This window comes from Nymphalis io, chromosome 16 (genome assembly GCF_905147045.1).
Source record: "Nymphalis io chromosome 16, ilAglIoxx1.1, whole genome shotgun sequence".
NCBI classification, from domain to species: domain Eukaryota; kingdom Metazoa; phylum Arthropoda; class Insecta; order Lepidoptera; family Nymphalidae; genus Nymphalis; species Nymphalis io.
The window spans coordinates 11,466,202-11,489,560 of record NC_065903.1 but is presented as its reverse complement, the minus strand read 5'-3'; the positions used below and the strand labels follow the sequence as shown (position 1 = coordinate 11,489,560).

Here is a 23,359-nt window from a genome sequence, read left to right as displayed (position 1 = left end):
GTTCGCGGGTAAATTACAGAATTATGACAGCTGTCTCTTTTAATATGGACGCCATCTTTTTTTTGGGATTTTTATGTCAATAATTATAAATATATAATTTAGAATGACGTTTGTTAAAAAATTGTAATATGTACAACCTGAAATATTATTGTTTATTCGACTTTACTATTTGCTTGCTTGTAACATGATGACCTTTGTCTAAAAGTACTTGTTCAATTTTAGACAAAGCCCATTTCAATACAGAATATATTTATTTTCGTAAATATTTGATTGTGTTTCTAAAACAGTATTTTTTTATGTTATAGGTTGGTGGAGGACTAGCCGGTTTATTTAGTTGAAGTAAAAATATTATTTATTATTAAGATATATAAAAAATCTAAATATCAATGTCTGTGGGAGAGAATAAATAAATAAATAATAATAATAATAATTAATTTTCAACACTTTATATGAAGAAGTCAATTTGTGTAAGGGTTGTGGAGTGTCGTTATCAAATAATTTAAAAAAGTATCATATTGATAATTAATTTATAAAATTGAAACGAAATATGTTATAAAATTATTTCAAACTTACCTAGTCTTAAAGTTTTAGTAAAGAACACTTGGTAAATGGTGGCGCTCGATGTCTTTCTATAACGTAATCTGAAACAAAGAAACAACAACATTAAAAGATAAATAAGCTATCAAATTTTAAAAGGGTACTTGGTGGTAAGGGTCTGGGTCGGTACCACCCACTCATCAGATATTCTACCGCACAATAGCAGTACTTGGTATTGTTGTGTTCCGGTTTAAAAAATGGGTGAGCCAGTGTAATTACAGGCACAAGGGACATACTATCTTAGTTCGTGAGGTTGGTAGCGCCTTGGTGGTGTAAGTGATGGTTAACATTTCTTACAATGCCAATGTCTATGGGCGTTGGTGACCACTTACCATCAGGTGGCCCATATGCTCGTCCGGCTAACTATACTATAAAAAAGCTTTATACAAGCCTCCTTGAATAGGGCTCATATTCTACCGCCAAACAGCAAATTATTATTGTGTTTTTTTTTTTTTTTATATTCGCCGGGAGGGCAAATGACTCTACTCCACCTGATGGTAAGTGGTAGTAGAGTCCAAACGCGACGACGGCCAGTACAGACGGGAAAAACGTTCTGCACTAGCCGCCTTCGCCTTGCCGGCCCGCAAGATGCCTCTTCACGCCTCGTTTGAAGGAACCCGGGTTGTAAGAGGAGGGGAACACGTGAGCTGGTAAGGAATTCCATTTTTTGGAAGTGCGACAAAGAAAGGAGTTGCCAAATTTCTTTGTTCGCGATGGAATTGATGTCACAGTTAGGCGGTGACATCGAGAACCAGCTCGCGTGGACTTAAGAAGGAAGGGGGAAGCAGGAATTAGAGAGAATAATTCCTCAGAGCACTCGCCGTGATACAGTCGATAGAAAGCGCTCAGTGCTGCTATCTCACGACGCAATTGTAAAGGTTCAAGGGTGTTTGTGACCTTTACGTCGCCAATAATGCGTACGGCACGTCGCTGCAACCGGTCCAAGGCCTCAAGTAGGTACTTAGCGGAGCCATCCCAAAGGTGCGAGCAATATTCCACGCAAGACCGTACCCGTGTTTTGTACAGCAGGCACAGTTGTTGTGGCGTGAAAAAGCGCCGCACCTTGTTCAGAACTCCGAGTTTCCGTGAAGCTGTTTTTATAACAGCCTCGATGTAATCCCTTGGACTAAGGTCACAGCGAACGTCAATCCCCAGCATGGCGATTTTGCTTTGCATCACCAGCGGAGTACCACAGAGGGAGGGAAGAGGGGAAATGAGGGAGGGATGAGGGGGAATGTTAGTAGCATTTTTGTTTTGTCTGCTTGGCGGTAGAATATATGATAAGCCAGTGGTACCTACTCAGACGTATTTGCACAAAATCCTTCCACTAAGTGCATTTTGATTTTGGTTTCATTGACTACCGAGATTAAAATTTTGAAAAAAATACTTTTCGTCTTAACTCAAAGGTTATAGACTAAATTAATGTTAATTAATTATAAGTATTTTTTTTATATTGGATACAAGAATATAGTCAATTTCCGAAATAAATATAATTTATAAAGAACGAAGTCGCAAGCAGAGAAACTCATTATGTAATAATAGTAAAAAAAATAACTAATAAAAAAGTTCTTAAGGTATCTTGACCAAAAAAATAAAGGAAAAGAAAGTACTGTCCTCAATCCCTCCGTCGATTTTATTGAACTTCTTGCTCACGAAATCAGCTTCATTCTTTATTAAACACTGATGACTTGTTTTCATTCGAGAGAAGTGTAGAAAAATCTTGTAATAAAAATTTTAATTTGTTCCAAACTAATCTTGTAGAGTATTCGTTAATTATTGGCAATTATAAGAAGTACTAAAAGTAAAACACCGTGTAAAAGTCCCACTGCTGGACCTCCGCTAATTTTTGAGAAGAAGGAGCTTATTCCAACACGCTTCTCTTATATATATCATTCAAAGTTAAAGCCAAAATATACTTTATTTATGTAGGCTCTTACTAGCATTTTGAATCGTTATATACCAAATGTTAATATATAGCTATCATCGGTTCGGATTCAGTGTTTGTATACATAAATTCAAATTCAAGTCCGTTTGTAGAGTGATTCCTTGTAATTAATATGCACAAGGGGTAAAGCATCTAAGATCCCGTGGTTGGCAGTCTATTGACATTGTTATTAGTGGTTTATACTTCTTGGGATGTCAGTATAAACAGGCAAGATAAAATCAAAATTTCTTTGACCGTGGCCATTTACTTTATGTTACTAATTTACTTGTCTCTCTTTCTATAGAAAATTACAAAATTATAATAAAAAATATGTTAAATATTATGTAATGCTTATGTAAAACACACACACACATTCGCACTCACTAGAAAGAAAAAAAAATTATTTTGTACTCGCATAAAAAGATTCCTTATAATCGTAGTCTCGGATTTGATTGGCAATTCTTAATATTATATTGTTAGTAAGTAACAGCCTGTGAATGTCCCACTGCTGGGCTGAGGCCTCCTCTCCTTTATTTGAGAAGATAATTTGGAGCTTATTCCACCAATCTGCTCCAATGCGGGTTGGTGGAATACACATGTGGCACAATTTCAGTATTTTTTTTCCTTCACTGCTAAACACGAGATGAATTATAAACACAAATCAAGCAAATACAAATTCAGTAGTGCTTCCCCGGGTTTAAACCCACGATCATCGGATCAAGATCGTCGGATTCACACGTTTTAACCACTGGGCCATCTCGGCTATATATATTTTCTATATTGTTAGCAAATAATAAAACATCTGTGTACAATAGCACTGACAACATACATATTGTAACTGTCACAGGTTTCTTTTCTTATTACTCTTTTAGGCGGGAAATTGTTATCTCTCAGTGTCAGATACAGATAAAATCTTTATCGCGTAATAAGCTAATTTGAATTGATTCTTTCGTGTCTTGATAACTATATATATATAATTTTAAATGGGGGCTTATAATTACAAATATATATTTTTAGAGCATAAGTAAAATATGAACGAGAAAAAATTACTTGTTAGGAACTCTATGTCCTTTTCTGAATTTGATAGCGTGTATGTCAAATTTATATATGATCGATTGAGTAGTTAACATGTGAAAGCGTTACATACAGACAAACTCCCTTTCGATTTTTTAGTTACGATTTTAAATTCAATATTAATATTGTCGTACTATGATGAAAACTAAACGTGATCAGACAAATTTTTTATATTAACATAAAACTGTGTAAATAGTAAATAAATAAATATAATATAAAATTGAAAAGATTGGTGTATTTATTATGAAAAATAAACACTAAATTGGTTACTTTGTATTGTAATTTATTAAGTTTAATTAACAACAAAAGTTGCGTGCGCTTTACAGCTGATTGCTTGTATTAAAGGGAGCATAGGTTATGCCTTGTTTAAATATTATAACTATGCTGTGTTTGATATGATAACTGGCAATGGTTGTGACAATTGTTCGATGCAGCGGCAATGTATTTTGATTTAATATTGGACGCCTTTTTTTGAAGGTATAAGCCTTTTTTTATATTAATGTTTCCACCCCATTTCTCTCGTTTGGGGTTTCCAATTTCCAAAAACGACGAAATACGTATGCATTTATTTTTGCTCAGAAGCTTCAATATTAAAAATGATAGACTCCATACAAACTTTGAACCCTTATTTCATCCTCTGGGGGGTAGATTTTCGAAATCTTAAAGTACGTGTTTATTTATTTCTAACCACCAGCTTGGTGGAATTTTCAGAAATCCTTTCTTATAGGATGTTCACATCATATAATGCTTCTACTGCCAAAATTTCAAGTTTCTAACCCCTGAGGTTAAGACTATGCGCTGATGAATCAGTCAGAACAGGTCATTATATATATGTATAGAAAATATTAACATTAGCATGTCGGTGACGCGAAGCCATGTGTCTATCCTCTACGATAAACTAGCGCAACGCGCCTAAAGAAGTTTTCACTTCAAAAATACTAAACTAACTGAATGGGAATGACTTCGTAACGTAATTCTGGAAAGTGTTGTGTAAATTCTAACACCTTGAGTTTTTCATAACTTACCATAGAACTTTTAGAAAGTTAGAGGCTTGTTTACAAACTAAAATGGCTAATTTTTTTTACTATCTGGGAAGGGAATTTATTTAAAAAAATCATTACAATAGTTAAATTAGGAACCTTTTCTTTGCACGGTAGCATGCGAAAGCGATCCCGTGGCGCTTCTCGTTAAGACGGAAAGGGTACCGCTGTTTTTATAGTGGGTATTCCGATGTTTGGGGCGCACTCGGCGCCTTGGACGTCGGCGAGCCCCACATACCCTCCCACTGTTCCCGGGAGGAAACGCGTAACGCGTTTTTCTAGCAATAAAAAAGGAACCTTTTCTTTAATTCGGTTTATATAGAAAAAACCTACATAGTCTCACAGTGATATATCTGTGCATACATGTCCATACGTGCAGACGTAAAGGGCAAAATTAAAAGGGTAACGCTTTTTTTTCATTTATCCGCAGAATTATAAAAACAATGCTTCTATTGTGTTATACGGGAATGATATAATAATGAATATTATGTTTATATTTATGGAATAGAAAAATTTATAAAATCTCAGCATAATAAACACACACATAGAAATGACTTACATTAATTCTTTGATTAAGTCAGGCTGCGAAAGAAAATACATTTTATTTTGTAATGCGAAATATATTCTTAAAAATGTCAGCCTTCGCACCAACCTGTATAGCTTAATGAGCTCGCTTGTAAGCGTGCTCGTGGTATGGAACAAATGCAGCTAATTATAAGCCAAAACACGCAAAAACTGGATACAGTAGAGCTTTGAATAAAATTTCGAATTTTAATAACTCTTTATCGTGAATATTTCGAAAGACGGAAGAAAAGTACTTTTTATTAATATAAAATATAACCAATCTATTTTCAAACCAGTTTTGTATTTATTTTACATGTAGCTACGCTTTGCAGATTTATTTACCTGTTATCTATTTTTTATAATAAAAATAAACTATTATTCAGATTTCAAGTACAGTTCTGTAACTTGTTGACTTATTTGACTTGGGCATTCTGAAGACTTCGCAAATTAGTGTGACTACGATAAATGCGATTTAATGAAGGAGTCGCGTCGAGTCAAATAATATTTGTATATATATATTGTGTTTAAATTATACATGTCTGTTTGTTGATTTTTAGCATGTCATCCTGAGTTGTTTGTTTCCTGACCTTCCCGGGCTTAATAATATATTCTTGCTTCTCCACGCGGCTTTAGCCGCGTTAAGCGTTACAGCTCCGCTTATGTTCGTCGTCGCGTTTTTTTTTAGACTATAAAACATGACACGATATAATCTACTTTTCTTAATAAATATCTAACAAAGGTAAATAAAATGATAGATGCTGAGTTGATTGACCTGTTTATTTTTTGTTGCACTAGGTCTACCTAGACTGATAAGTGATACTTGATGGTAAGTGGTCACCACCGCCTATAGTCGTGTGAATTCTATGAAAAATCCCTTACATCGCCAATGCGTCATTAACCTTTGTTACTAAGATATTAGGTATATCCTTTGTGCCTCAAGTTACACGTGAACTCAACAATACTTTGTATTGCTGTTTTGCGGTAGTGGGTAGGTGGTACCTACCCAAAGGGGTAGGTAACTTGAACAAAGCCCTACCACCAAGTAATATTCAAATAAACGAACTATTCAACTTTAATAGTTAATATTTTTATCTTTGCTTATAAATACTGTAATACAAAGGCCACAAAAGTACAATAGTAGCATTAAATATATATGTAAATATTATATTTTTTAAAGAAAAAATTTCATGTTATTAATGAGGTATATTATTGTGTAATAGATTATATAAGTGATACAGTCTGGTGCGAGATAATATGCCTTCACACTGCTGGGCTAAGGCCTACTCTCCTTTTAAGGAGAAATTTAGAAATTGTAAAGAAACTTCTATGAGAAAAGGGTTATTTATATAATTTGTGAATTCATGGACCAATGCGCCGCACCTTAGAAGTGAAAGGATTGACTCTTGAAATCTGATAAAAATAAGCTACTGAGTTACTTTCGCCGGTTCTTCTCAGGTCAGGGTATTGTCTATTTCGAGCCTGTGGTAGTTCTTAACTTTATTTGACAATCAATCATTCAATTTGAAATAGATTCAACCAACATACGCACGTTTTCTTGCACTGTTATCCATGAATTACCAACATAAATTAAGAGTATAAAAGTTCTGAGATTCAATGGACTTCAACCCGCAATCAGGTTAAGATACACGTTTGTCCACTGAGCTATTTCGGCTTGGTTTATAATATATAATACTATGCTTACCAAATCCAAGCTTACGGCATTGATCGCATTCGAATAGTATTCAAATCTCGAAACTATTAAGTATTATTACTTCAAACCGTTATAAGATGATCCTCTTAGATTCACACTAGATATCCATCCACATAGACAAAGGTCTTATACTAAAATTGTATTGCCTAACATTTTGCAGTAGAATGTGCGGGTTTATATTATATCAGGGCGGTCCGGTCCTATTTAAATAAGTATTATTTTTATGTTAAAACATTGTACACATATTTTTTGCGCTTACCTGAAGATTTTTGCCGTTGTACCATTAATATACAATAGATGGCACTAATAAAGAGCATTGCACAGCTATTTATCGCCGCAAATCATTTTAATAATATAACCCACCGTCGTGGCGGAATAAACTCCATACCGTTTCCTCAAAAGGAGAGGAGACCTCTCTAAATATATAAATTAAAATTATGATAGTGTTTATAAATAAGACAAAATATTTAATTAAAAAAATTCAAACAAGAGAAGTAAGGTATCAAATATAACGCAAATAAAATTCATAAAACGCCACGAACTCAACTCAAACGCGTCGGTTAGTTCAGAAAAGGTTCACCGCGAGCCGCAACTCTCTTGACAATTACCTGCATTTTCGACGAAACGTGACACTAATAGGTTTAAGAGTTTTCATTGCAGTTGAAGTTTTATAATAGCTGTTAAATGAAACACTGATTCGTGGAACCATGTTTCATACTTGTTATTTTTTGTTTTAATATTTAGATTTATTTCTAATATGTATATTGTTAAGTATATATTATTATTTATATAAATTATTTATGTCTAAAATAAGTGGTGTGTTTGTAGTACTAAATTCAATACAAACTAATTATAATTTTTTTTCAGACACATCTAGAACATTATATCATTATACACGGAAAGTAAACCGAAGTGTTGCCTTTAGTCTTAGCGACAAACCTAACTACCCCGCCTCGATCAACTTCAAGAAACTTGTCGACAAACGCTAGTCTACGGGGTTTGATTTAATTGATTCAAGTTTTGTAACTCGAATATGCATTGTCTCATAAATTTAGCATATAACTAAGTTTATTAAGCGATTATTTTTCAGAATTTCATAAAATATATAAATATATATATTTTCTTTATTTGCTTTTTTATTTAGAAATGCTCTTAATCAAGGTAAATCCCAAGATACGTCTTTATTAAGATCTAATATATAAAAAAAAATAATTTCGTTACCAATTGGCCTATTTGTTTGCGTCCAATGAAATTGGTTTCGATTACTTGGAATAGAATTTGGAAAACTTTTACGGCAGCGGCTTCACGCTAACACTTCTTGGAAATGCTTTTGGATTTGTAGGTTGGATTTAGAATAAATAAGTAAATAATTTCCACTAACATAAAACGATTCATGAATAACTAAAATTATCGATCCATAGAAAACATAGCTGCTCGTTTAAGTTTAATTATAAATAATGAATCAGCGTTTAAGGAATATAATTGTTTGAGCCAATCAGCGTCTAAGGCACATAATTGCATGAGTTGGCCACGCGAATGCAAATACAATAGACAACAATCAGCAATGACGTGTGTTAGAGTGAGATGATAGATAAATAAATTTCACTGTGTCTTAATCTCGTCGTTAATCCATTATTATTATTTTTATAGAAGATAGTTTGGCAAATAAATTACCTGATGGTAAATGGTTACCACCGTCCATAAACATTGGCACTAAGAAATATTAATCATCCCTCACATTGCCAAAGTGCCACCAATCCTGTCCAATCCAAACTGAGATGTTATGTCCTTCGGGCTTAAAAATGTATACTGGACATTTTGGAATGAAACCTTAATTACTATAACTTTGGTTTGCCTGCTGTAGAAAATTTGAAAATAATAACTAATTAAAAGCAAGAAAAAATGTCGTTTTTATGAATAGCGTAATAAAAATAAATATTAACTCTTTGTAGCAGCACAAGCTGATACAAATACAGAAGTGTATAGTTCGCAAAGAAAACCAACTACCAAACTTCGCCCCAATCTCTCACCCATGTACACTCCGTTTTTCTGAATAGCTATTAAAAATTCCTAGTAATCTGGCTGAAACTATAGGTTTAAAATATAAGTTCTTGGAAAAGTGATTAAATATAATGTCGTGGACGTATTCATGAGTTTATATTAATTACTTTTATTTCGTACAAATTCTAACTTAACACTACAATCAGAAGTGGATGATTATTTTATTTTTTTACGATTATTGTCATGTGCAACGTTTATATTATAGCCGAATTATCAAGTAAGTATATACATTCAGCCAAGATGGCCTAGTGGTCAGTACACGTGAATCTTAACGGATGATCATGGGCTCAAAACCGGGTAAGCATCACTGAATTTCCATGTGCTTAATTCATCTTTATAATTCATATCGTGCTAGACGGTGAAGGAAAACATCGTGAGGAAACTTGCATGTGTCTAATTTCATTGAAATTCTGCCACATGTGTATTCTATCAATCCACACTGGAGAAGCGTAGTGGAATAAGCTCCAAACCTTCTCCTCAAAAGGGAAAGGAGGCCTTAGGCCAGTATTTGGACATTAACAGGCTGTTACTGTACTGTAAGGATATTCAGAATTAAAAAAAAAGTTTTTTAAACTCCATCCTCGTTGGACTAGATATGACCAAGAGAAATGCGTATGGCAGGAGAGGACAATAAAATAATAAATTTTCATTTCATTTCATTTCTGGTATATGGTAAATTGAAAACTAGGCGTTGTAGATAATTTTTCGCGTTTTAATACTTTGTTGCAAACAAATGTTACACTAGTTATAAATAACTTATTATTATTTATTGTTTTTTTTAAGTATTATTATTATAATTTGCGTATATTTTTTTATATCACCTTTTATTTATTTGTTATTTAGCTTATTGGGTGATGTTCAATAAATTATTTTGTCCATTTAATTTTATAAACACCCAATTCGTGTTAATTCGCTACTCGCCACTTTTAACTTCACCGGAACTTGGTCTATGATAAGAAGCTTTAACATAGGAAACTTAAAGAAGTATTGCCATAAAGAAATATCGGGGATAGAACAAAGTCGATCGTGGTTCTGATCAATCGTATTACGAAACAATTTACGATCAGCACGAACGCTTGTCGGGCGTTAGTGACCCGAGAACCTAATTTATGATTTTTATTCCCTTGATATAAAACCTATTATTGCTTGTAATGACAATTTAGAATACGTTACTTTCACTTCATGGAATATTATACTTTATATATATAGTACTAAGATAGGTTTTTGTGTATTCTTAAAGTTTTAGCTGTAATCCGTTTTGAATATTCTTATTTATTCGGAGTAAATTATCATAGATAAAAATCTTAATGTCACGTTAAGAAAAGGAAGTTAAGTGAAGCTCAAGAAATGTAAAATGATTTTGAAGATACATTTACAAATATATATTTCAAGACTAGTGTAGGTGCATTTAATTTTCATCAAGTTAAACTAAATGTAGTCATTGAAGCATTACACCGAAATATGTTAATTATTTTGACATTAAGATATTATACGCATTTACAACCAGAAAGAAAACCCGCGTTGTAAAAAGATAAAACAGTATAAGCTAATTCGTATTACAAAATATATATTTCAAAGGTTTATCTATTAAATTTATTTTCTACACAATTTCTCACCGAGACAAGATTAACGACTGCTATAAAACACGTAAGAGATGTGTGATGTGAATTATGAAAGAAATGAAACAATTAAAGGTTGCAGTTTAGTTTCTAAATAATATAATTCATATATTTTATCTCAGGACAAGGTGAAAAGTTATTTCAGTGTAACCTTTTTGCGCATAAACTTGGACCTTGGAGTAATAGTGCAATACCCTTTATTAAAAATATAAAACCCCGACTTATAGAGGTAATACTCTACTGGTTCATTCAATACATTCATACATGCGACTTAACTTATAAACGTTGCTTAGGGAGCGATTGGCTAAATAATGTTGTCTTATTTTTTCAAATGTCAAATCAGTAATGAAAGAAAAATAAAAATGACGGTCTTATTTATAAACGTATTTAGCGACTGTTTCGTTAAACATATAATTCTCTCGTTCTATCTATCGTCATTAATTTGAAATTCGAAAGTATAAGACACGTTATTTTTAACAAATCACTTGCTAACTAATATTTATAATTATATATATAATGTAAGGGCGTCAGTGTAATCTAAATAACCGTTAAGCAACGCTTATAATATATATATATATATATATATATATAGACTATTTGATACATTCAATTTTAATTCTTATATACTTATTTAAGTTCTAGTCTGGCGCTTATTTAGCCCAAAGGCTGAGTCTAGCGGTGCAGAGAGGCAATAGTGCCAGCGTCTTAGGTACAATGCCACAGGACAATCTTTTAGACGGCGTGTTTTTGCTTTAAAATTGTAATGTGTATTTTGTTCTTTCTTTTTATTTCAATTTTGTATAAAAAGATAGTTCGGAATGTAAATAATTCTACAACTTAAAAAAAACACTAACGTTTGTACTATTTGGACGTTTATTTGCATATGTAGTAACAATACTTTATCGAGTTCGAACTATTGGATTTCTGACTTTAAAGGAATTACATAAATAACTTCAGAACACGTTATAGTTATAATCTAAATAAAACACATTTTTTTCCTTAAATTTCGAGATCATTCTAATTTGATATACCTGTCTATGATCTAATTTAAATATTTCCCATGCAAACTCTGTTAGTTTTGCGAGTAGTAAATGTTGTTTTATATCGTTTATATGTAAATTTTTTTGTTGTTCAATTTTCGTTTTGAATCTTTTACCCTCTTCGATTTATCGAATTTTGCAATTGCTCATCTTTTCTGGGGGATACATTGTTTTATTAAAATTTTAAGATACCTTATATTAAATTGATTCAAAAATGCAACCAGATACCTTAATATCAATCTAATGCTTGTTTGATTTTACTATTTTTTTAATGCTTTGTTAAATGTAGATTTTTTTTTATAGAATAGGAAGGTGGACGAGCATATGGGCCACCTGATGGTAAGTGGTCACCAAACGCCCTTAGACATTGGCATTGTAAGAAATGTCAACCATCGCTTATAGCCAATGCGCCCCCAACCTTGGGAACTAAGATTTTATGTCCCTTGTGCCTGTAATTACACTGGCAAACTCACCCTTCAAACCGGAACACAACAATATCAAGTATTGCTGTTTTGCGGTAGAATATCTGATGAGTGGAAATGATATAATGTGAAACAACGAATATACATCAAAAGATTTTGTATTTATAAATCTATTTTTTTTAATTTTATAATAATATAAAGCAACTGAGTATATAGTAGACACACTCTACACACAATGGAGTAGAGAGCGGCAGCGGAAAGGGGTATTATGGCATAAGGGTGCGTCATGTCGTTTGACGTCACGGCAGACGAGTCACCCACTACTCAAACTCAATTTTATTAAATATAGAAGCATAACAGTAAATTATAGACGAATTATAAACCGGCGAAGAAGCTTAGGAATTAAACAGGAATTTTAGCTTTAGATTGTTTTGAAATTATTCAAAGTTTGTTTCTTTTAAAATAAGTGGTAATAAATTTTATAACACATAAACTTATATATTTTATTTCTAATAAAAGGTCAATATAAATTATTTTAAAATATATATTTTTTATTATAATTGACATCGCCATTCGTCATCCTGTTATAAATTTCATTTTCAATTAAACATAGGATAATTACTTCATAACTTTGATGTTTATATACAAAAACATATTTTCATAAATATACCGATAAATTAAATTAAAGCAATCTGGGATATGAGTTGTGACATTTTTTTTTTTATATTCGCCGGGAGGGCAAATGACTCTACTCCACCTGATGGTAAGTGGTAGTAGAGTCCAAACGCGACGACGGCCAGTACAGACGGGAAAAACGTTCTGCACTAGCCGCCTTCGCCTTGCCAGCCCGCAAGATGCCTCTTCACGCCTCGTTTGAAGGAATCCGGACATAGTGATGATGATAATTCTCTGATTAACAATTTAGAAGTAAGTAAGCCTTATCACATATTCTACCGACATACAGCAAAACTTAGTATTTCTCCAAGGTTGGTGGTGAGTTCGTGACGTAAGCAATGGTTAATAATTAGTGCCAATGTCTATGTGTATGGGCGGTGGTCGCGAAAACATTAAATGAGGAACTTTTTTTTAAAAAATTTCGAAAAATCTGCTATTAAAAGTGTTATTAAAAGAAATCAATTGATAAGTTTAGCTACAGTGAAGATGTAATAAATATTTTCCAGTAAAAGTTTCAAGTTCATGGAACAACAGCCATAAAATCTTTCTAATAAAGACCATAAATAGTTGATTCGCGTCTAGTGAGTTTGGGATCGGAGTTCGAATTTCTGATTTATGTCCTGGTAAACGAAGTTCGAAACTTATGCCGCTTATTAACGTCCGTTAAACTTTTCTGAAGAGTCTTTTGAACACCAATTTTACCTTAGTTTTATTCTGGTCGCTCTCCAGCGCTTTAACCGCGCTGGAATATTAATTTCCTAGAAACATTTTGTCCGGTCTACTTTATTTAATGCTATTTCATATTACATATGGTACATATTACGTGTGTGAGTAGTTGGGAAATAGTTTAAGATTTATGGTCATCGAACAGAATTTGAAATTTTTGATTTAAGTAGATTTCTTTTTATAAATTTGTTGAAGCAACTTCGTCGTGATATAGTTTCCGCCCGCGGCTTTGCCGCATATTACATAAGGTAACAGGTGTTAGGTAGCCTATGTGTAACATAGCCTGGCTTAATATTGTGTTGGCATTTGTGTTGCGTGGCTACACCGAGTTGCTTGATAAGCCACCATCGATGTGCAATCCACATCAATAATAGGACTGTTAGAGATCATCCGATTATTCTTTACTGCAAGCCTATTTTGTTTTTATTTAGTACGTAAATAATTGTCGTCAAAATCTATTCTTTACTCAATACTAACCAGTACATTTTCCAAAAGTGGCTTCGCCCGCGTTTGAGGGTGGTGTGTTAAGAACTACTAGATACTATTTCCTTTTCTGTATGTATATGCAAAACTTCATGGTGATTGATTGAGTAGATAGAACGTAAAAGCGAAGCAAATAAACTCACATTACGTAGTAGAGATTTAAATTATCACGACAAGATTATTTTTTATTCGAAATTCGAGTTTTAATTTTACAATTAAGTCTCGAGAAAGTTCGATTTCGTTACCATACCATACTCACATATGTGATAAAGACTACATTTTACGTGAGTGCTGAATTTTACGTACGTGGCGTAATTCCAGTGATGACGTCATCGCTTTGAACCACAAACACGAATTGAGAGAATAATCATCAATTGAAAATGTTTACAAATCAGTAGTATATTAATGCCTTTATTCACAGTTGGATAAACCGTATTGGACTAAACAGTGGACACGATAAATTGGACAAATACGAAACAGTTCGGTGCAATTGTTGGTTGATAATTAAGCCTACGTTAGCTGACAATAGCTGAATCTGACACGCAGATGTGAAGCTTGGCTAGCTAGTATTTATTTGTGGATTGATTACATAAAAATAAAATTATTTCTAAGACTCTGTGTCAATATTATAAGAGTAAAAGCAACATGCATATTTATTAATTTACATTGGATTGAAATATTTTAATGATGAATGTTTATCGTAGTATTAGACGTTTTTCATATATTGAATTGAAACATTTTGTTTCCACTTAATAATTTGTTTCTCACGTGATAATATAAATTGAATACGCTATGCACTTCCTATGATGATAACCCAAATGAACTAAACGAAATAATTTAATCTATTAAAATATTACTAAGATTTAATATTTAAAAAGTAAGCTTTGTAGTTTCTTAATTAATGAAATGAATAATTAACTTAAACATTAAATGCCAACTTCCTATGCGTGCCCACAGATAATCAAACACTGTTTAAAGCGATCATTTTTTTTTAACCAGCAAGGTATAATATGATTTTTAACAGAAAATTTTATGAGATGTTGTTCAGGCCGAGACCACACATCAAACCGGTTACGAAACCCTTCATTTGTCTATAGCAAGTCTCAACTATGTTGAATTGTTGTATCGTTGTTGAAAGGAGTAAATGGTGCATAAATTTGGAACATGTCTCGTAATTATTATTATTTAAGATTAGCTTACTTATCTATACTATTATTATAAGGAGGTAAAGCTTGTGAGGTTGTAGGGGGTAATCTCCGAATCTACCGAATCGATTTTGAAAATTATTTTACCAATAGAAAGCCACATTATTTGTAAGTGTCATAGGCTATATATTAATCCATAAAATGATAAGCCTTCCGTGGTAGACGAATTTGCAAAATAAGTTGGAGAAAAAACGGTCGAACGATAACGTTTCTCACGAACGCTGCCTTTACGATGAGAGATATATGATTGAATTCTAGAGAAAAGTTGTAGAGCTTGATAATGTCTACAAAAAAGTCAGCGATAGCATATGTCTAACTTTTATATTTAAGTCACAAAAAGTAGTTTTTTATATTAAAAAAATAATTTAAATCATTAGGTCATATTATCAACAATTATGAATTCTTATTAAAATAAGTAAACTTATCGTCTCAAGTGTTTAAAACAAAACTCTTTTACTGCATATAATTTGACGAATGGTTAAAGAAATAATAAGACATAGGTATGGAACAGCGACCGAGTCATTCTATCTATAGTCTATTAATCTATTCGAAAATATTTATATTAGACGGTTTTTTTCATATAAAACACGTCAATCTATTTAGAAATAAATTGATTTATTACCAAGGAAATTTTATTTAGATAAAATTGTTTTTTACGATATGATTTTTGGTTGCATAGTTTAAGAGATAATTTAAAATATTAAATACCTAAGACAATTTTATTAATGTTCGTCCAACGCGACTTTTGGCAGTCGGGAAATAAATCATAGCACTCAGTACTAACCGAACCACAATCATAATTTCATTACAAGTAAAAATGTTTACCGCCCAACGAAGTGGGTACGGGTCAGCTAGTTGTTAATAAAATTTAATTTTAAATATATTTATGTTCTAATTAAAATACACGATGAATTGATAAGTCTTTTCCATAAGTTAAAGATCAGTAAGTGAAGGATATGATATCTGAAAAAAGCCACTTTATCAATATTTATTGAAATGGATAAAAATAAAACGATGTTTAAATCCTGCGTTATTACGATAACTAGCAAAAGCCACTTTACATGAAAACTCCTTGAAGTATAGAACTAGTGACGAGTTACGATGAAGGCGACACCTTTTACATAAAAAATACAATAATGCGCCAACTTTCATTACTATGATCAGACAGTTTCGAAGTCTATTAAAAACTCAATTAAATACATAAAATATTATACATATAAATATAGATTAGAATGATAATATCGATAGTACTCACCTAAAAACAACACTAGTTTCTTCACTATCTAATCGGGAAACGTCAGTTAGTGACCATTGCAGCACTACACTGGTCCTGCCTTCTAAAGGTCCACTCACTATTGTAGCAGGCACGAATCTATACCTCATTCCCTTGAACACTGATCGTTCCACTCGCGAAAAACTACGGAACCTCGGCTTAAAGTAATAACCATCGAATTCACTGTCACTCTTCGTCCTATAACTATAATCTTCATTGTGCCACTTTGTCTTAACGTGCTTGGAACGAACAGCTCTTGAGCGTTTGGGCACGAAGTACGGGAGCGGTTCTTCGTCCCTGCAAGGCCTTTCGGTGAAACTGGTTGGTGTAAAGTTGCCTCGGATGAAGTTGCCAACGATGGAGTAGAGAACGTAGTCACGTAGCGATGAATCTTCAAATTGAAGGTGAACTGGAAAGAAAATATCAAATTATTATGGTATTTAGTAAGAAGTTCAGTGAAAAGAAAGACGAACCTTGCATCAAGGGAGAGAGAGTGAGAGTTGACTTTATATTATCATTATTTCAATGAAAACACGTAATAAACCCTCATCTTCTGTATAGAGAGAAAATATGTTCCTAATCCGAGATTGAGATAAATCATCGACACCACCATCCACATGAGCACCAATAAAATCGAATTGCAGCAGCGTGAAGGAGTCTACTTCAAACATCGTTACCAAAAGTAGTATACTTTATATTTTAAGTAATGAAAGCAGTTTATTATGACAATAAAAAAAATATATACCTAAAAGGCTACAAATCACTTATTAATACATATTCTCTTATTTTTTATTGAAATGAATAAAAGGCTTTTAGAGTACGTAAGTGATGTTGAAACGAGCATACTCGATTAATATTAAGTATAGGTTCTTACGAAAAAGATCAAGGGCACTTCACATCAAGAACCATAAAGATCGCTTTTGGAATTATTTCTTTGTATAGCTTCTGATAATCCAATTTTCTTATTTGTATATATAATACAAATAAAGAACAAGAGTTAGAAAGTTTTAAATGGTAAGAAGAAATCAATCTTTTTTTTTGAAATAAAATAGATAGGCGGACGTGCAACCTAATGTGAAATAATGGGCCACTAACACTTACATCACCAATGCGCCACCAACCTTGGGAACGAAGATGTTAAGTCCCTTGTGGCTGTAGTTACTCTGTCTCACTCACTCTTCAAACCCAAACACAACAGTAGTAAGCATTACTGTTCGGCTGTACTAAATCTGGTGTATAGGGATATTCATTCAGCCGGGCTTGCACAAAGCCCTACCACCTATATTATTAATTCTTGTGTCTTAATTTATTTCTTGTATTTTTATTATAGACGTATTATATTAATACAACTGATATCGTTATATATCACAAGATAATATATTGTTTTTAATATATATATCGTTCGTTAATTATGCATCGAGTACATTATTTATATTTGATAATAATAATGAATTGGTTCTGTATTCCAAACGCAATCGTTAATATATCGGTAATTCAAATGATTTAACCTCATGATTGTTATTTAGATTACACGGTACGCACTGAAATCTATAATTCATTGCTTTGCAAATTATTGAAATACGTTCATTATCGATACGATAATTTTATTTATTACAGAATATATAGAATAGAAGTATTTATGAGAGAAGTTTTGTTACGCTTTTGTTCATTTAAAATACAAATATAAATACTTCAGATTTTTTATACTATAAATATTTGGGAAATAATTTTTTTTTATATATATTTTATTTATACAACGTAGAAGGTGACACCCTCCTGCCATGAGTGTGGTGCGCCTTCTGACACAGCGTGCCACACTCCGATGGAGTGTGCCACTTGGGGGCAGGGAAAGGCGCTGAGCGAGAGATCTCCGCATACTAATGCGGAGATCTCTCGCTGCCGTGTGTGGCAGGGTCTGGGTACTCCGAGAACCAATAGGATTTTTAGGCCCGCAAGGGCGGGCCAACCATCGGGGCGTCACGGATAGTCATCGAATAGACAGTGTAGGTACCGCTGGTTTTTTAGTAGATATTCTGGCGCATACTCAGCGCCAGCGTGTCCCACATACCCCCCCACTTCAAATGGGGGAAACGCGTAAACGCGTTTTTCCAGCGAATAAAAAGCCCGACTACGTAGGTAGCACCCACTCATCAGATATTCTAACATTGATGTAATGAATCTATTTAATATAAAAATTAAATTTGATAAAATTCATATATTCTTTATGCACTTTTTAATATATACCTTCAGTATATAAGCAAATACGGGTGCAGTCAAATGTTAATAAGTATATTGATCAGAAATATCTACCATTTAGGTCATCTTTGTCCTTGTCTATGTTACGAAGCGACGCGTCCTGTGGCGGTAACGGGGTCGCAGTCAGAACAGAGAGTGTAGGCTTGGATCAAAAATGTCCGACAGATAGACCAATTTCCGAACCGTTTAGAAACGATAAAATCATTCCGATTCTTCCTAAGTCTAGTATTGATATTCCTTTTTACGGTCCATTAGTAATTTCAAAATTCGATAATGGAGTAAATTGCATTGTAAATTTGAGCCTATACGTGCATGTATAGGGATCATTTTCTCAAACGATTTCTGTGTTGTTTCTGCTCTTTTGTGTTTTTTTAACTATTTTAAGAAGTAATTCAACGTGAATTAGTTGAAACAATTGCAGTTGGCATTTTATTTTAAATATAGTATCTTACTTATAAGACTTAACTTATTAAGTAAATGTTTTTGTAAAATCACTATCAAAAACGTATCTCACACGTTAAATATTGTTAATCGACTTATAGTGATACGCTATTTTGAACAAACTCGAAACTTACCGCAGAAAACGGTCGTGAAATGTCAGAAAGTTGATATGCGACATTGACCATAATAAATATAACATTTCAAGAATAAACGCATCAAAATAGTATATCACCATAAGTCGGGTGTCATCACTTCACGGTTGAGTAATGAAGTGAGTTCTTACAGAATAGCTCTACTAAATCAATGTAGTTATTTTTTATCTTTATCACTTATAAAGATTTTACTTTAATTCTGGTCTAACGAAGTATAGTCCCTTCAGCCACAGATACACTTAGTATAGCCCCTTCAGTCACAGATACCTTGAAATTTTATGTCGTTCTTATCTTGATGAAGATGAAGAGATGATATTAATTTAAAACATAATATTTAATCCAAATTTTGTCTTAAGGTTTCAATTCATAAGTATAGAAAAATATTATAAATGTGAAATTGTCTGTCTGGTAAGCTTTCACGACTAAGCCACTGAATTGATTTCTATGAAATTTGGTGTGGAGCAAGCCCCAAAGAAGTACAAAGGCTACTTTTTTTTTTCTAATACCTGAACGTCGCCTGTCGCGCGAGCGAAGCCACGGGCGCAAAATAATTAACAAATCTAATAACTAGATTGCACAATGGTTTAAACGCATTAATCTTAACTTATGATCGTAGGTTCAAGCCGGGGCAAGCACCACTGAATTTTCAATTAATTAAGTGCTTAATTTGAGTTTATAATTCATATCGTGTTTGACGGTGAAGGAAAACATCGAAAAGGAAAATGAGTAAACCTTCATGTTTCTAATTGAACTGAAATTCTGCCTCATGTGTATTTCACCAACCCGCATTGAAGCAGCGTGGTGGGATAAGCTCCAAATCTTCTCCTTAAAAAAAAAGAGAGGAGGTCTTAGCCCAGCAGTGGGACATTCACATGCTGTTACTTTTACATAAAAATATTGTTTTTTATGCGAATTAATGTTTTGGAAACGAAAGCGTTGTTTGTTGCAACAAAATTAAACAACTAATGTCAACAAAATTAAACAACAATGTCAAGCAGAGCTTAATCAAGATTAGGAATTCACGTTGCAATGTGCACGTGCTTATACACATGTCGCTTTTAGCGAAATGTCAAAAGTTTACACGTGGAACGTTGTTTGTAACACTATATGTTGACTTTGCTAAAATATATATAAAACACAATTCGTAATTCGCATCTAAAGATTCATTTCAATTAAATAAGCGACCAATTACAGAAAAAAATATAAGATCACCTTGAAAAAATATGTATATTTGCCGGAATAATTAGGAGCGTTAGCACACACACGTTAGTTAGCACTTTCACCCTTTCTTCTTCTTCTTCTTTCTTGGCTTAAGTCTTCGATATAAATAAATAAAATATAAATTTATCAAATATAAATATCGTACTAGGCATAATAAAATAAAATAAAATTAACGAAAGATAAGATACTAATAGACATTTAAAAATAAGTTTGTGATAAATACGATATCAATTTTATTAATATATGTCTATAATAAAGAATACTAGAACTAAATCTAGACACGAGACTTGATTGAGTATAGTTGGTGGTAGAGTTTTCTGTAAGCCCGTGTAGGTATCCCCACTCTTAACTTATTCTACTGATAAACAGTACTTTGTATTGTTGTGTTCCAGTTGGAAGGGTGAGTGAGAGAGCCAAAGCCAAAGCAACTTCTTAGTTCCCAAGGTCAGAGTTTCATTGGCGATGTAAGAAATTCTTAATATTTCTTACAGTATCAATGTCTATGGGCGTTAGTGACCGTTTCCTATCAGTACCATTTGATAGTCTGTCTGCTTGAAGAAGGTAATAACAATCTTACGTTAACGTCGTTCTACTGGTGGTAGAGCTTTGTGCAAGCTCGTCTGGTTAGGTACCACCCAGTCATCAGATATTCTACCGCAAAACAGCAGTACTTGGTATTGTTGTGTTCTGGTTTGAAGGTGAGTGAGCCAGAGCAATTACAAGCACAAGGGACATAACGTCTTAGTTCCCAAGGTTGGTGGCGCATTGGTGATGTAAGCGATGGTTAACATTTCTTACAATGCCAATGTCTATGGACGTTGATGACCACTTACCATCAGGTGGCCCATATGCTCGTCCGCCTTCCCGTTCTATCAAAAAAAACGTCAGAAGCGTAAAAAGTATTTATTACGACCTTGAAATTTTGAATTCACTTTACCAAATTGACCAATTAAGTTGACCAGCTTAAGTATAAAACCGCGTTACGTATAATTGATTACATCTATGAAACGTTTTATCCTACTATATTAATACTTTCCATTACTCATCTCTAAGTGCAAAATAAATTATCCCCGAATTTCTCTTTATATACGATAAAATTGGGGAACTGGAAACAAAAAACAGGGCGCCATTTTGTTTGGGTGACATTACATTTCCCATCGTCGTGGTTATGTTGCCAGCTTATTTAGCCGTTTTTACCATTCAAAAGTTTCGACAGAGGTCAGTTGGCAACATAAATCATTCCTATTAAGGTTCGACGTTTAAAAATGTATGAATTAATTCGAAATAAACTTATCTTGACCATCATTTATCTTATTCACTTTGTTATGTATCTATAATATTTTAAAAAGTATCCATCGTCGTGGTTATGTTGCCAGCTTATTTAGCCGTTTTTACCATTTAAAAGTTTCGACAGACGTCAGTTGGCAACATAAATCATTCCTATTAAGGTTCGACGTTTAAAAATGTATGAATTAATTCTAAATAAACTTATCTTGACCATCATTTATCTTATTCACTTTGTTATGTATCTATAATATTTTAAAAAGTATGAATTAAAAATAAAAATAAAGAGTATAAAATATCTCATAATGTCATATGTAATGAAATATGCCTTCTATAATTATTATTTTTTATGAATAAAAAACTGAAGTTTACTTGATTATACTCATTAGATATTATAGAAACATTTATGCAAACATGATGCGTAACCCATACGCGTATTTAATTTTTTACAAGAACAGCTTTTCTAATGTATTTTTTCTTTTCGCAAAAGGTTGAAGTATTGAGGTTAATAGCTATAGGCTACGAGGAAAGAAAAAAAAAATTGTGACGGACTATCTCATGATATCATATAGAAAAAGGTAGAAATAAATATATATCTATAACTAGGTATGAATAGATGAAATAAAATATATTTTGTTAACTCCAATTGAAATGGAGTAAACAACGATGAGCGACTATCACGGAACCAGCGGACACTAAAGATGATAACGTACCAGAGCCTTAGGAATATACTTGTAGTCGTAGATCATTTAATTACTTGTACTTAATTAATCAACACATATTACTGGAAGGACGTTCTAAGCTTAACCGTATCATAAGGTCTTATGAAACAATTAGGTCCAAACAAAACGTCGTATGTTACATTTTTATTTATGAATTTAATGCTCTGAGAGTAACGTTACTCGTTAGTTTTCAAAAAAATATTCAGTTCTTATTGTCTTCTGCAAAGTAAACAATTTTAACATACGACCTTTTACATTAATATTAGCGACTTATAATAACATCAGGCGTAACCACATACATACGCAAATTCAGGTCCTCGTGATTTATGAGTCGTATAATTTCATAAAATTATCCCAAATCTAGCGATTTTACTGAAGTATTTCTTTAATAGCAGTAAGTCATACTTAATGTTCGTGAAATAAAAAAAAGTATTAATACTAATAAATCAAAGTTACGAATGTACTTTATTGTCTAGTTTTACTCTGTTTTATACAAATGAATAAAAACAACAACAACGAAATTAGTTAAACCGGCGCCAGAGTGGACGTCATAGTCTATTGTGTACTCAGCGTGAATACTCGTCTCCCTACATTCCGGTCTACGATAGCACACAAAAACGTTTTGACTTCCCGAATTGTACAAAACCGTTTGCTATATAAATTAACTTTGGAAAAAATCATACTCGCTCCCACTAGTTTTTCATCTTGATCATTCATTTAAAATGACTTAAAGTAAATGATTGTAAAGCTAACACCAGTTTGGAATGTAGATTTTACCGAAGAACCGGCAAGACACTCAGAGGTTTCTCTACCGATACTTTAGTCTCATAGATATGATAATAAAATATTATTATTTAATTTATTAAATT

The 23,359-nt window shown here is 32.8% G+C and overlaps 1 protein-coding gene across 1 annotated transcript in view; it reads right to left on the bottom strand.

Moving 5' to 3' along the window:
* LOC126774534 (uncharacterized) overlaps positions 1 to 23,359 on the bottom strand; it is a 203,717-nt gene that overhangs the window by 101,385 nt on the left and 78,973 nt on the right. Inside the window, exons 3-4 of the mRNA XM_050496097.1 lie at positions 16,397 to 16,823; positions 574 to 641 (exon numbers count right to left, since the gene is read on the bottom strand). Coding sequence (XP_050352054.1) covers positions 574 to 641; positions 16,397 to 16,823 — 495 coding nt within the window. The remainder of the gene's footprint in view (positions 1 to 573; positions 642 to 16,396; positions 16,824 to 23,359) is intronic.